Source organism: Erythrolamprus reginae, chromosome 10 (genome assembly GCF_031021105.1).
Source record: "Erythrolamprus reginae isolate rEryReg1 chromosome 10, rEryReg1.hap1, whole genome shotgun sequence".
Classification (NCBI taxonomy): Eukaryota; Metazoa; Chordata; class Lepidosauria; order Squamata; family Dipsadidae; genus Erythrolamprus; species Erythrolamprus reginae.
In genome coordinates, this window is record NC_091959.1 from 1,777,505 (window position 1) to 1,792,121 (window position 14,617).

At 45.7% G+C, this 14,617-nt stretch overlaps 2 protein-coding genes across 2 annotated transcripts in view; one reads left to right on the plus strand and one right to left on the minus strand.

The window, feature by feature from the left end:
• Positions 1 to 14,617, plus strand: part of MTMR10 (myotubularin related protein 10) — a 780,230-nt gene that overhangs the window by 263,744 nt on the left and 501,869 nt on the right. The window lies entirely within an intron of this gene.
• Positions 1 to 14,617, minus strand: part of TJP1 (tight junction protein 1) — a 101,262-nt gene that overhangs the window by 18,650 nt on the left and 67,995 nt on the right. The window contains 11 exon segments of the mRNA XM_070763177.1: positions 2,844 to 3,092; positions 4,779 to 5,132; positions 6,488 to 6,588; positions 7,241 to 7,451; positions 8,196 to 8,278; positions 9,291 to 9,386; positions 10,924 to 11,108; positions 12,110 to 12,329; positions 12,673 to 12,781; positions 13,324 to 13,474; positions 14,019 to 14,124. Coding sequence (XP_070619278.1) covers positions 2,844 to 3,092; positions 4,779 to 5,132; positions 6,488 to 6,588; positions 7,241 to 7,451; positions 8,196 to 8,278; positions 9,291 to 9,386; positions 10,924 to 11,108; positions 12,110 to 12,329; positions 12,673 to 12,781; positions 13,324 to 13,474; positions 14,019 to 14,124 — 1,865 coding nt within the window.

Consider the following 14,617-nt stretch of genomic DNA (forward strand, 5'->3'; position numbering starts at 1 on the left):
AGAATTTTCAGGTTATGAGGTTGCAACGTGAGCATCAAATTGCATTTTTTACACAGCCATCTTGCTAACTCCCCGAAAAATCTTGGTGCAGTCAGTGACAAGCAGGGTGAGCGATTCCACCAAGACGTGAAGATCACGGAGGCGCCATATCAAGATAGATGGGATGTGCATAGGATGTCTGACTATTGTTGGAGCACCAAGCGAGAATGCCCACAGATTACTCCAGAAAAAGTTCTAAGCAAAATTTTTTAACTTAATATGTATAATTACCCTTCAATTAAAAAAACAACTGCAGTGGTACCTTGGTTCTCGACCACAATTCGTTCCAGAAGTGTGGTCGAGAACCGATTTGGTCGAGTACCGAATTAATTTATCCCATAGGAAATAATGGAAATGGATTTAATTGGTTCTTAGCCCCTATTTCCTTTACAGGGTTCCCTCGATTTCCGCGGGGGATGCGTTCCAAGACCGCCTGCGAAAGTCGAATTTCCGCGAAGTAGAGATGCGGAAGTAAATACACTGTTTTTGGCTATGAACAGTATCACAAACCTTCCCTTAACACTTTAAACCCCTAAACTGCAATTTCCCATTCCCTTAGCAACCATTTAGATTGTTACTCACCATGTTTATTTATTAAAGTTTATTAAAAAAATATTTATTAAAGGTGGACGAACGTTTGGTGATGACGTATGACATCATCGGGCAGGAAAAAACGTGGTATAGGGAAAAATAAATAAATCTAATAAATAAAATAAGTATTTTTTAATTAATATTTTTGGAAAACCGTGGTATAGCCGTTTCGCGAAGTTTGAACCCGTGAAAATCGAGGGACCACTGTATTTCCTATGGGATAAAGATCTGAGGAGCTCTATAGTCTAATCGCTCCAAGCTGTAGGAAGGGTGGGGGCGGCTGCAATACCGGCAGTTTCGGGGGGGCTCCTTTCCTCAGTGGGTCGTCTTGTACCTTTAGGCAGCTGCACCAACTTTCTCCGCGACAAAGGTGGCGGCGGCGGTTTTCCTTCGAGCAGTAGCAGCGCCGGGAACGTCACATGAGGAAGGGAAGCCGCTGATGTTCCCGCCGCTGCTGCTGCTCGAAGGAAAGCCACCGCCGCCACCGTCGTCGTCGCGGAGAATGTTGGTGCAGCTGCCGAAAGGTACAAGACGAACCACTGAGGAAAGGAGCCCCCCCCGAAACTGCCGGTATTGCAGCCGCCCCCACCCTTCCTACAGCTTGGAGCGCTTAGACTAGAGACTTGGAGGTTGTTAAGTGGGCGGCCAGGATGGGCGTGTCGGATTCCGACTCCCATTCAGTCTCACCCCGTCCCCTCAGATCTTGTAGCATTTCGGATAATAAACAAAATTTCCTGTGGCTGTTCGGCATCCGAATTTTTGTTCAGATACCGAAGCAAATTTTTGCCAAAAATTTTGTTCGGTATCCGAAATGTACGAGAATCAAAGCGTTTGAGAACCGAGGTACCCCTGTATTTGTATGGACACAATTTAACTTGCAGTAACCATTATAGCCTTTGTATGAAATAAATTATTTGTTGTAAACAATATACAGTGATACCTCGTCTTACAAACGCCTCGTCATACAAACTTTTCGAGATACAAACCCGGGATTTAAGATTTTTTTGCCTCTTCTTACAAACTATTTTCACCTTACAAACCCACTGCCACCGCTGGGATGCCCTGCCTCCGGACTTCCGTTGCCAGCGAACCCCCCTTTTTTGCTGCTGGGATTCCCATGAGGTTCCCCTCCATGGGAAACCCCACCTCCAGACTTCCGTGTTTTTGTGATGCTGCAGGAGAATCCCAGCAGCGCAAAAACGGGCGCTTCGCTGGCAACGGAAGTCTGGAGGTGGGGTTTCCCAGTGAGGGGAGCCTCAGTGAAATCACAGCATCGCAAAAACACAGAGGTCCGGAGGTGGGGTTTTGAGGACGTCGGTGTTTTTGCAATGCTGCGATTTCACTGATATTCCCTTTGCTGGGAAACCCCACCTCCGGACTTCCGTTGCCAGTGAAGTGCTCGTTTTTGTGATGCTGGGATTCCCCTGCAGCATCGCAAAAACACAGAAGTCCAGAGGTGGGGTTTCTCATGGAGGGGAGCCTCAAGGGAATCCCAGCAGTGCAAAAACGGGCGCTTCGGCTGGCAAAAGGGGTGGGTTTTGGGCTTGCACGCATTAATGGCTTTTCCATTGATTCCTATGGGAAACATTGTTTCGTCTTACAAACTTTTCACCTTAAGAACCTCGTCCCGGAACCAATTAAGTTTGTAAGACGAGGTATCACTGTATTGGGTAAGCTTTTCCTTTCCTTTCCTTTCCGTGCACAATTTGTATGACTTTTGAGGGTGACCTGTAGCTTAAAAAGTCGACGTGATAGACAAAAACTGGTTATTTTTGGAGGCCAAAAGTTAGATGAAAAAACAGAGCACTGCTGTTCCCCAGTGTTGTCCATGGGGAAAGAAGGCTGTGATTTCCTGAAAAAGCACATTAACAAAGGAAGAGACACACAGCATCGCTTAGTAAAACAACACAACGCAACACAGAACGAAAGTTAACAAAAAAATTCAAGCCGTGAAGCTCGGAAAAGCGAAATGCCGGACCAGACCTTTGAATTTCGTTGCCACAGAAATGAGGATTTGACCCTTGAACGCATGCAAATCAAAGAGCGCTGCCCCCTCCCCCAAATTAAGGCTTTGTTTTTCTGAAGTTCTTTTGGATTGCAGGAAGGAAAAGGGGCGAAGCAGCGACGAGAGCCTTGAGCACGCAAGCAAAGCGGGAACGATCGTTTGGATTTCGACCGGGACCCGTCGGAGGTGGCAGCGCAGCCGCGGGTACCTTGGTTGAATCTAGGTGCGGCGGTAAGGAAGGCAGCTCCTGGTCTCTGAGCCCTAGGTGGGGCGCCTCGGGGCCGGCCATCCTTAGGGGCCCCGCTTGTGGCTGGTACGAGTTGTAGGGGGCCGCCCCAGGTTCCTCCAGCCTGACGCTGGGGAGACCTACACAGGGGTTAGCGGCAGACGTCGAAGAGGCCGGGGGCCCCGTTTCTGGCGACGGGGAAAGGTAGGGGGGTGAAGAAGTCTCTGCTTTCTGCGAAGTGTTTAAAATAATAGGTTTCGGTCAAGCCGAGACTCTCCCGGTGCATCAAAAAAAATTATTATTATTATTATTATTTATTAAATTTATAGGCTGCCTCGTCACAGCGCTAAGACGATTCTGGGCGGCTTACGGCTATTAGCTATAATCAGCCCATGTGGTGTGTGTGTGTGTGTGTGTGTTTCTTTTTGATTATGAAACTGGAGTGATGAATATTCGTCCCTCAAAAAAACAATAGGAAGAAAAACGGCATTTTGATGGACATTTGTGTGGGCAGAAGAGAGGGAAAAACAAGGGCAGGGTAACCCCTTTGAAGCCTCATTAAGCGGATTCTGGAGCAATTCTCTACATTTCCCTGCTAAATTCACCATGATCTACAGGAAGTCCTCAAGTTACGGCTGTGCATTATGGCCCTAAGTTGTAACAGGTGCAAAATGGATCGGCCAACTAACCGATCCAATTTTACAATCTTTTCTGCTGGGACATCTAAGCGGCAACCGTTTGCTGGGGGGTGTGGTTTTGCCACCAAAAAAAAGAGTCATAAAACAGGATGGCATCACTATTGGGCACTGCAAACGGCAAAAATACAGATGTGTTGCTGGGGTGTGGTCATGTTAACTATGGGGGAGACGGTGGCGGAGAGGACGCCATTAAAACTTTGGCTGTAACCACAAAAACACCACCAAGATCGGGAGAAGAACATGGGAGATGACTCAAAAAAGATTGAAACTGAAAAAAAATCGACAAAAAAAAAATTAAATTAAATTGTTGGTACCGGGGATGCTTTTGAGACTCAGGGTGTCCAGGGGGAAAGCATTTTGAAATATTTATTTATTTATTCATTCATTCATTCATTCATTCATTCATTCATTCATTCATTCATTAGATTTGTATGCCGCCCCTCTCCGCAGACTCGGGGCGGCTCACAACAAAACAAAACAATTCATGACAAATCTAATAAGTATAATTTAAAATATTTTTAAAAAACCCATTTACTAAGCAAACATACATTCAAACATACCATGCATAAATTGTATATGCCCGGGGGAGATGTCTCAGTTCCCCCATGCCTGACGACAAAGGTGGGTTTTAAGGAGCTTACGGAAGGCAAGGAGAGTAGGGGCAGTTCTAATCTCTGGGGGGGAGCTGGTTCCAGAGAGTCGGGGCCGCCACAGAGAAGGCTCTTCCTCTGGGGCCCGCCAACCGACATTGTTTAGTCGACGAGACCCGGAGAAGGCCCACTCTGTGGAAATCCCCTGATATTTCCCTGTAATTTGCGATTTAGTTAAGGCGCGGTGGTAGATGTCGTCATCCCAAACGGCTAAGCCGTGGAGAAATATCAGTAGCTGCAAAAGCAAGTTGTTGCCACAGTTAGGCTCATTTTTGCTTGACTCTGCCAGGCAGCGCAATCTGGGGGGTTTTTTTTACATGATTTCCCCCTGACTTTTAAACATTTTAATACAGTTTGACACACACACCCCCCCGATTTATTCTGGGGAGTTTTCACGAATTCCCTGATAATTCCCGAACTGCCGATTTCCCTGATAATTCCCTGATTTTTCAGGTTTGCTGGACACCCTGAAGACTAAAGAGGAATTCGCCTATTTTAAATCATGGGCAACGGTGTCCACTCGAGGTCCTGGACTGGCGGGAACTGGAGAGTCTCCTAACATTTCTTACCGGTTGAGCAGTGTTGGTTTTAAGAGCCGGAGAGTCTATCCGGTGATTCGGCGGCAGCTGGCCTTGGGAGCCATACGGAGGGCAGCTTTGGTTCTCTGGATGCACCCCGGAGGCCTCTTCTCTTACGGGTTCGGAGGAGCGCGTAATGGCGGATTCTGGGGGGGTCCCAACCTCGTCGTTGAGCGTCTCGTCCAACTCTTGGTCTGTGTAGGCTCCGCCTTCCGTGTCCGTGTCCTCGTAGTCGGAGGTGTGCCGGCTGTCGGTGCTGTACATGGAGTACTCGCTACCTGGAGCCGACAGGTAGGAGAGCCGGTCATCATGTAGATCAAGGTCATCACTTGTAGTACCATCTGCCTGTTTTAGACACATCAGAGTTGGACAGTTGAATGGGGAGGCGGCGGAAACACATCGGTCTCAGCTGCAAAGGAGACCGAAGTCTACATCTCCTTGGGCAGTTGGTCAAGAGCTAATCCCAAAAGGATCTTGAGCTTCCTCCAGGCCATCTCTCGAAATAAGGTAGGAGAAAGAGAGGACCAAGGAGACTATCTCTCAATCCTGAGTTGCAAATATTCTCTTCTAAGATGGAGAAATCTCTTTATCTAGACCTGGCGGGCCAATGCTATCTTCAACATGGTTGACTGAGTGAGTGAGTGAGTGAGTGAGTGAGTGAGTGAGTGAGTGAGTGAGTGAGTCTGTCTGTCTGTCTGTCTGTCTGTCTTAGTATCTATCTATCTTAGTATCTATCTATCTATCTATCTATCTATCTATCTATCTATCTATCTATCTATCTATCTACCTACCTATCATCTATCTATCTATCTATCTATCTATCTATCTACCTACCTACCTACCTACCTACCTTTCCAATTTCTAGGGCGCCCTAGGGCGCTTACAACATAAGAATAAAAACATAGAGATAGCATATTAGAAATCAAAATTAAAACTTGACCTAAAACCCATTAAAATACTAAAATCAAATTTAACCAAACCTAAAAACCCAAGTCTTAAAAACCATTCAGTTACATTCATCCATATCTGAGCTGGAACAGAATATCTCTGTTTAACAGTCCCAAGCCTGCTGGCACAGATGTTTCTCCAGTATCTTCCTAAAGGCCCGGAGAATGGGGGTAGTGCATATCTCTGCCACAGAGAAGGTTCTTCCTCTAGGGCCTGCCAGCCGGCATTGGAGAAGGCCAACTCTGTGGGCCCTGACCGGCCGCTGGGATACATGGGACAAGAGACAGCTCCATAGGTAATCTGGTCCTAGGCCATGTAGGGCTTTCTAGGTCATAACCAGCACTTTCACACGACTCATGATTCCTACAGACTCCTATGAGTCTGAAGACATCAGAGACAATTATAAACTGTAGCTTCTTCCATCCAACTTCGCCACGAAGGACAGGAGACCTACCAGCCAGTAGCCCACTTAGGTCAATGTTCATGCCTTGCCTATCAAGCATGCAAGCCTCAAGAGGGATCAAGCGAGAAAGCCAACCGAACCTGTATGCTCCTCATCTCAAATCCCTGGAGTGGGGCGTCGACTTCCTAGCTAGTTCTCCTTCAATTGGCCTGCACTGATTTCAAACAGGGCTACCTTCGTATCTTTTCTAACCATAGGAAGGAAGAAGGTGACTTTCGCCTGGAAGCCATTGTGATTCTGAACAACTTAAAACATGATAATCTGCTAACAAACAGGAAGAGCGCCGTACCTTTCCTTCCGACACCCAAACCAGCTGATTTTGTTGTTGCTGAATCGCTTCCTTGAGTGCTCCATACCATCCGTCGTTCATGGAATTCAAGTTAATGGTAGCTAAACCGACAGAAAAGGCAAAGGCAAAAATGAGAGGCGAGGTGCTGAAATGAAGTCACAGCCACAGCTCGTACCGAGCACACAAGGGTCTTCATTCCAAAACAACTCCCTTCCAAAGTTAGGTTGGGTTGAAAGAAAAATTCCAGGGCATTTCGCTTAAGAGCAAACAGGGTTTATGCGATTTTGCAGAATGTGGTTGATTTCATGGATGGGAGGGAGGGAGGGAGGAAGGGAGGAAAGATGGAAGGAAGGGAGGAAAGATGGAAGGAAGGGTGGAAGGAATGAAGGAAGGAAGGAATTAAGGAAGTAAGGACGGATGGAAGGAAGGAATTAAGGAAGGAAGGAATTAAGGAAGGAAGGAAGGAATTAAGGAAGGAAGGAAGGAATTAAGGAAGTAAGTAAGTAAGTAAGTAAGTAAGTAAGTAAGTAAGTAAGGAAGGAAGGAAGGAAGGAAGGAATTAAGTAAGTAAGTAAGTAAGGAAGGAAGGAAGGAAGGAAGGAAGGAAGGAAGGAATTAAGTAAGTAAGTAAGTAAGTAAGTAAGTAAGGAAGGAAGGAAGGAAGGAAGGAAGGAAGGAAGGAAGGAAGGAAGGAAGGAAGGAAGGAAGGAAGGTTTATTCATTCAACCCAACCCTCCTCCCTGGCATACTCACCCGTAAAGAGGTGATGGTTGTTTTTGCGTAACTTGTGAGCCCTCTCATACAACTTCCTGGCACTTTTCCGGGATTCTGGGCAGAGTCTCGTCCTCATGGTCTTTACCCCCTGCTTGGAGTCCGGGTTCAGGAATACCACGATGGGATACCACTGGGCGTAATTTAGGCGGTCCACTGCATTTGGGGTGACGTCTAAGAGGGCGTGTTTGTCCTGAGAAATGGGAACACGGGTAAGAAAGGCGAGTGGCATATTTGTCCGTCAGTTGACAACATTTATTTATTTATTAATTAGACTTCTGCGCTGCCCTGAGTCGGTTGAGAAGGGAGGCAAACAAGTCAAACCAACCAACCAACCAACAACAAGCATCTAGATGAGGATTGTGACGAGCATGGATGTCCAACCTTGGTCACTGCAAGACCTGTGGACTTCAACTCCCACAACCCGTTTGACTTTTGCTGAGAATTCTGGGAGTTGAAGCACAGCAGCACCTTGGTAGCTGCTTTGAAACAAATTTGGAACTCAACGCAATTTTGATGCGCAAGTTTTGTCCCGGTGCTCATCATCTGTTTGGTATTCAATGCACAAGGTAGGAGTTGTCGGTGTTACTCACTACATTACTTTTTATGAGAAAAATTGGTTTGGTACTCAATCTTTCTTTTTCTTTTAAATAAACGGTTTTTACTTAGTTTAAATTATATTCAACTTTTTTTTAATTGCTTTGTATCTACTTGTATATTCTATTTATAAATTCAGGCTGATGAAAGCTGCATTTGGGGAGCTTCCAGATTGGGGAAGGATGGTCGGAAGTGCAACTATTCTCAGGAATAGTATTAAGGTTTGTCTGGGGGAACAGGAAATGGTCACAGATAGCAGGTGGATGCGGCCCACGGGCTGCCCCTTGCCCAGGTCTGATCTAGAGCCTTAATCTGTTTTTAACTTTTAACAATTACTTACTCTGTCAATGATCTGTTTTATCGTGTGAAGGCGAATGATGCCTGAGCTGCGTTGGTCAGTTCCAGCATCTCTGGGCTCACTTTCTGTTGGGGAAAAATGAACATTATCCATTATTCACCATACATTTTAACAGGCATATCTAGCACTCCTTTTCAGTGGGCAAGCTCTGTATGCAAAAAATCCCATGTTAGATTAGATTAGATTTATTGGATTTATATGCCGCCCCTCTCCGCAAACTCGGGGCGGCTCACAACAAGGTAAAAACAATACATAATAACAAATCCAATACCCACCAATCCAATTACAATGTTAAGCTAAAAAATTAAAAAAACAACCCCAGAATATTAAAAAACAAGCACACGATCAATCAATGTTCTAGACGTCAAATGCTTTTTGTTAAAAGTTGTGCTTGCTGGCAGTCAGAGTTGGCCTGGCTATTTCCCCCACCCCCTCTCTCTGTGGTGGTGCAGTGGTTAGAGGGCAGCATTGCAATCTGACTCTGTCCACTGCCAGCAGTTTGATCCTGACTGGCTTGAGGTTGACTCAGCCTTCCATCCTTCCAAGGTCATTAAAATGAGGTCCCAGATTATCGGGAGCAAGAGGCTTGACTTTGTAAACCACTTACAGAGGGCTGCAGAGCACTGTGAAGCAGTATATAAGTTCTCAGTGCTATTGCTATCTTCCTTCCTTCCTCCCTCCCGTCATTTTTTCATCTTCCTTCCTTCTTCCTTCCCTTCCTTCCTTCCTCCCTCCCTCCCGTCATTTTTTCATCTTCCTTCCTTCCTTCTTCCTTCCCTTCCTTCCTCCCTGCCCCCCACACGTCCCTTCCCTTCCCTGTGGTTAGAATGAAGTACTGCAGGCTAACTCACTGCCCACTGTCAGCAGTTCGATCGTGACCAGCTCAAGGTTGACTCAGCCTTCCATCCTTCTGAGGTCATTAAAATGAGGACCCAGATTGTTGGGGTAAATATGCTGACTTTGTAAACTGCTTAGAGAGGGCTGCATAAGTCTTAAGGGCTATTGCTGGGGTCCTAGCTAGTTGAGTCGACTGAGAAAAGTGGCAGCCAATTCAAGAGAGCAAAGCAAGACGCTTACTGGCAATCTGATAAATGTCGGGCTCCTCACGGGCCAGCTTTTCTCGCGCAACGTCGGCAATTGGTCCAAAGATGGTCACCGGCCTGAGAAATCCAGCTAGAATGAGAAAGCGACATCAGAGTTGAGTTATCTCCTGAAAGATATGGAGCGCTAGGTCGGTTTGCAAGAGAGGTGAGGGCCTAGACTCTGTCCTGGGGCAGAGAATGGGAGGAATCTGGAATCCCACAGTGCGTTTGGAGAACATCAAGTAGAGGAAGAGATCTGGCTCAGAATCAAAGCCAGAATCCTCCTGTCCTATCAAGGTTGTAGATCAAATGTCTGGCCTTGACTCTTCCTAGGAACCTTTTAGGAGGAAAACATAGAAACATAGAAGATTGAGGGCAGAAAAAGACCACATGGTAAATCTAGTCTGCCCTTATACTACTTCCTGTATTTTGTCTTAGGATGGGTAAATGTTTATCCCAGTCATGTTTCAATTCAGTGACTGTGGATTTATCTACCACGTCTGCTGGAAGTTTGTTCCAAGCATCTACTCCTCTTTCAGTCAAATAATATTTTCTCACGTTGCTTCTGATCTTTCCCCCAACTAACCAGCTAAAAGGATTGAAGAGAAGTCTTCTTGTAAACACAAGCTTCTCCAGCATCTTTCCTGTTTGAGCAGGGCGGTTGGACTAGATGACCTCTAAGGTCACGTGCAACTCCGCTATTCTGAGATTCTCAGGGGGGTTGAACTAGATGACCTCCAAGGTCCTTTCCAATTCCACTATTCTCTGATTCTCAGTAGGCTGGATTAATAATAATAATAATCATCATCATCATCATCATCATGATTAATAATAATAATAACCACAACAACAACAGATGATCCACTGGAACTTGTGCCGGAACTACCATTTCCCAGTGGCAAAGAACTGGTGGGATCATAGGCCCGAAAAAGTGGTCAAAAATGAGCAAGCAAAACTACCGTGGGACTTCCGACTTCAGACTGACCGAATTCTGAAGCATAACACACCAGACATTGTGACCGTGGAGAAAAAGAAAGTATGGATCATCGACATCGCAATCCCAGGAGACAGCAGAATTGAGGAGAAGCAGCCAGAGAAATTAGTGAAATACGAAGATCTAAAAATCGAGCTGCAACGACTCTGGCATAAGCCCGTGAAAGTGGTCCCAGTGGTACTTGGCACGCTGGGCGCAGGGCCAAAGGATCTCAGCGGACATTTGAAAACCATCAGAATTGACACAATCTCCATCTGTCAATTGCAAAAGGCCGCTTCACTGGGATCGGCAAACATAATTCGCCGCTACATCACGCAGTCCTAGGTGCTTGGGAAGCGCCCGACTGGGGATGAAATACGAAATCCAGCATAGTGATCTCGTTTGCTGTGTTGTGCTGACATAATAATAGAGTTGGAAGGGACCTTGGAGGTCTTCTAGTCCAACCCCCCTGCTTAGGCAGGAAACCCTATACTACTTCCGACAGGTGGTTATCCAAGATGATTCCCAAGGTCCCCTCCAACTCTGCTATTCTCTGATTCAGCAGGGCCTCCTGTTTGAGCAGGGGGGTTGGACTAGATGACCTCCAAGGTCCCTTTCTAATTCTGTTTATTCTGTCCGTCTTCTTGAAACCCACCTTCTCGGAGGACCACCCTCTCGTAGGCAGGAAACTTAGTCTGAACGGGTTGGGCCGACAGATCCTCTCTGCTTTTTCTCAGGTTTCGCTTGGAGCTGCGCAGGCCTCGGAACCTCCAGAAATCCGCCCGATCCCCTCCGGCGGTCTTTGGAAGGGTGTACTGGACACTGGCCAGCTGTTCAGCTCTGGGTCAAACAGACAAAGACACAAATCAATGGAGAGCCCACCGCTGCCCAATTCCAATGTAACCAAAGCAAAAACGGGGTTGGAGAAAACTATTTTTTAATATTTTACACAATTTTCTTTAACATACATAAGCGCTTAGCAAACAGTGCATTGTCTGGGTCAGTTTACTTGTACATAATACCGTAGTGGTAGTAGTAGTAATATTATTCACCTCTATCTAGTAACAATCTTCCAAATTCTAATTTCTACTTCGATCGTCTAGCCATTGAGAAAACAAATCCCATGTTAAAAAAATATTCTGTCTCTTCTTTGTCCTTTATCTTTAATGTTAACCCACCCGTTTCTGCACAGTTTGCTATTTTTCTACTTATATTTTCACGAGTTTCCTCGTTCTTCCAGTGCTGTGCAAAGACAATTCTCGCTACTGTCCAGACATGTTATACATGGTATGCTTGTATGTATGAGTGGTTCTTTAAATTGGGGTTTTTTAGATTATTTTTAATATTAGATTTGTTTACATTGTCTTTTTATATTGCTGTTAGCTGCCCCGAGTCTTCGGAGAGGGGCGGCATACAAATCTAATAAATAGATAGATAGATAGATAGATAGATAGATAGATAGATAGATAGATAGATAGATAATAGATGGAGGGAGGGAGGGATGATAGATAGATAGATAGATAGATAGATGGATGGATGGATGGATGGATGGAGGGAGGGATGATAGATAGATAGAAAGAAAGATAGATAATAGATGGAGGGAGGGAGGGATGATAGATAGATAGATAGATAGATAGATAGATAGATAGATAGATAGATAGATAGATAGATAGATAGACAGACCTCCAGGAGACAGTGGATGATGGGGGAGAGGGTGGGCGTGGCTGGTGTGCTGTGGCCCATGGGACAAAATTGAGTGACCGAATAACAAAACAGGGCTCTAAATACAACTCCAGCTGTCTAGGCGAGAGGTTGGCCACAGGGAGAACTCTTAAGTATACCTGTTTTTGTTGGGGATGATGCCCCTTTCCACTTCCTTGTGATTCTTGCCAATCCGGATGGCCAGCCAGGAGCCCAGTTTGCCATTGTACAGCGTGTCCACGACGCGGAAGACTTCTCCTTTGTTGAAGCTCAGTCCATACGGAGACTCCTTCTCGTACTCAAAGTGGGTTCGGATGTAGAAGGAATCTCCCACGTCGGATTCCACGATGCGCCGATAAACTGTTGAGAGAGATAGAAGTAGAAGAAGAAGGAGGAGGAAGAAGAAGAAGAAGAAAGAAGAGAAGAAGAAGAAGGAGGAGGAGGAGGAGGAGAAGGAGAAGAAGGAGGAGGAGAAGGAGGAGAAGAAGAAGAAGAAGAAGTAGTAGTAGTAGTAGTAGAAGAAGAAGAAGAAGGAAGAAGAAGAAGAAGAAGAGGATGATGATGATGAAGTTTAAGTTTAAGTTTAATCAGATTTGTATGCCACCCCTCTCCGCGGACTCGGGGCGGCTCACAGCAATAGCAATACAGGTTCCCGTCATCAGTCCACCAAGTCTACCAAGGCCACCGAAGGCCGCTGACTCACCGTCTTTCTTCTTCTGGGCCAAAATGGTGACTTCTTCTCCTTTGGGAAGGTCAAGCAAGAAGAGAACAGCTTCTTCCCGGATGATGTTGGTGAAGTCAACGTTGTTTACCTGATGCCCCAAAAGGAACGTCAACGTTACAAAAATACATTCAAAACACAACGAATCCAAGTAGGTAGCCATCTATTACTCTGAAACAGCTCTACTGGGTTTATGTCCTGTTGCTCCAGATGTTCTGTTATTGGGCTGTGCCTCTCCCAGCCACCTGCAGATGTCTCCCCAGGACACACTCTTAGCCTTCTTATTGTAAACTTCTTTGCTAATCTCCAACACTTCCTGACGGGTGGTGCTCTCCGAATTTGGTTGTTTTCTTGCAAACGTTTCATGACTCCTTCTCCTCTTCCCCCTTCTCTTCTGCAAACCCTCCTCTGCTTCTAACACTGATGAGGTTTCCTAGTTGGGTCATGAAACATCAGCAAGAAAACATCCAGGTCTACGGAGAGGGGCAGCGTACAAATCTAATAAATAATAATAATAATCCAAGCTCAGAGTGCACCGAGGACCATTCGATCCTGAGTTATAAATGCTTTTCCTTCTCTGTTTCAACCGATACAACCAGGTACTTCTCAGGGAAAAAACCCAGGCCCACCTACCCTGAGAATCTGATCGCCTTCTTCCAAGCCTTCCTTGGCCGCAGGGCTGTCCTCCAAAACGCCGGCCACAAATATGCCAACGTCGTTGCCACCAGCCAGCCTCAAGCCAACGCTGTCTCCCTTCTTGAATTTGACGAGCTTCATGCTTGGCCTGCAGGAATTAGAAGGGAGGGGGGTTTTAAGGCAGGGTCTCTAACTTTCCTTTTATATCATAGAAACATAGAAGACTGACGGCAGAAAAAGACCTCCTGGTCCATCTAGTCTGCCCTTATGCTATTTCCTGTGTTTTATCTTACAATGGATCTATGTTTATCCCAGGCATGTTTCAATTCAGTTACTGTGGATTTATCTACCACGTCTGCTAGAAGTTTGTTCCAAGGATCTACTACTCTTTCAGTGAAATAATATTTTCTCACGTTGCTTTTGACCTTCCCCCCAACTAACTTCAGATTGTGTCCCCTTGTTTTTGTGTTCTCTTTCCTATTAAAAACACTTCCCTCCTGAACCTTATTTAACCCTTTAACATATTTAAATGTTTCAATCATGTCCCCCCTTTTCCTTCTGTTCTCCAGACTCTACAGATGGAGTTCATGAAGTCTTTCCTGATACGTTTTATGCTTAAGACCTTCCACCATTCTTGTAGCCCGTCTTTGGACCCCTTCAATTTTGTCAATATATTGCGAGAATCCCCTTACCGAAGCATCCCGTCTTCATGCGTTGAATTTGGTAGAGGGCCGTCGGTGGGACTCACGGGTAAATCCACATCGGGCTGTCCGGCCTGCGCATAGACGGGCTTGGGTTCTAGTTCAGACAAAGATAAAACGTTGCATGGAGTGAAGGATGATGCTCTTTTAATGAAAACAAAAGCTCGGACATGACTGTGATTTAAGTTCACCCTTTAATGTCTTTGGGGCTCACAAGAACTCTGGATACCCCCACATCTGTAGCCCTTGTAAACAGACCACTGAGAGGGACATTTCGTGACCCAGCTTGGTAACCTCACCTGTGCTAGAAGGGAGTGGGGTTTGCTCCCTGTTTATATACAAGTGGCTTGACGATGTTTCCTAGTTGGGTAGTAACTTGTTGGCATGGGTGACAAAGGAGTGTTTATGCCTATGTTTTGGGAATGCCCGATAGTGCAGGAATTTTGGCAAAAAAGTGAAAGAGGATATCAGTAGAATGCTAAATATACAATGGACAATCACTAAGGAAATGGCAGTCCTAGTTAAAAGCAATGCGATGGGAGAATTTAGAGAAATAAAAAAAGCAGCAATAGAAAGCGCTCAGGCAGTAA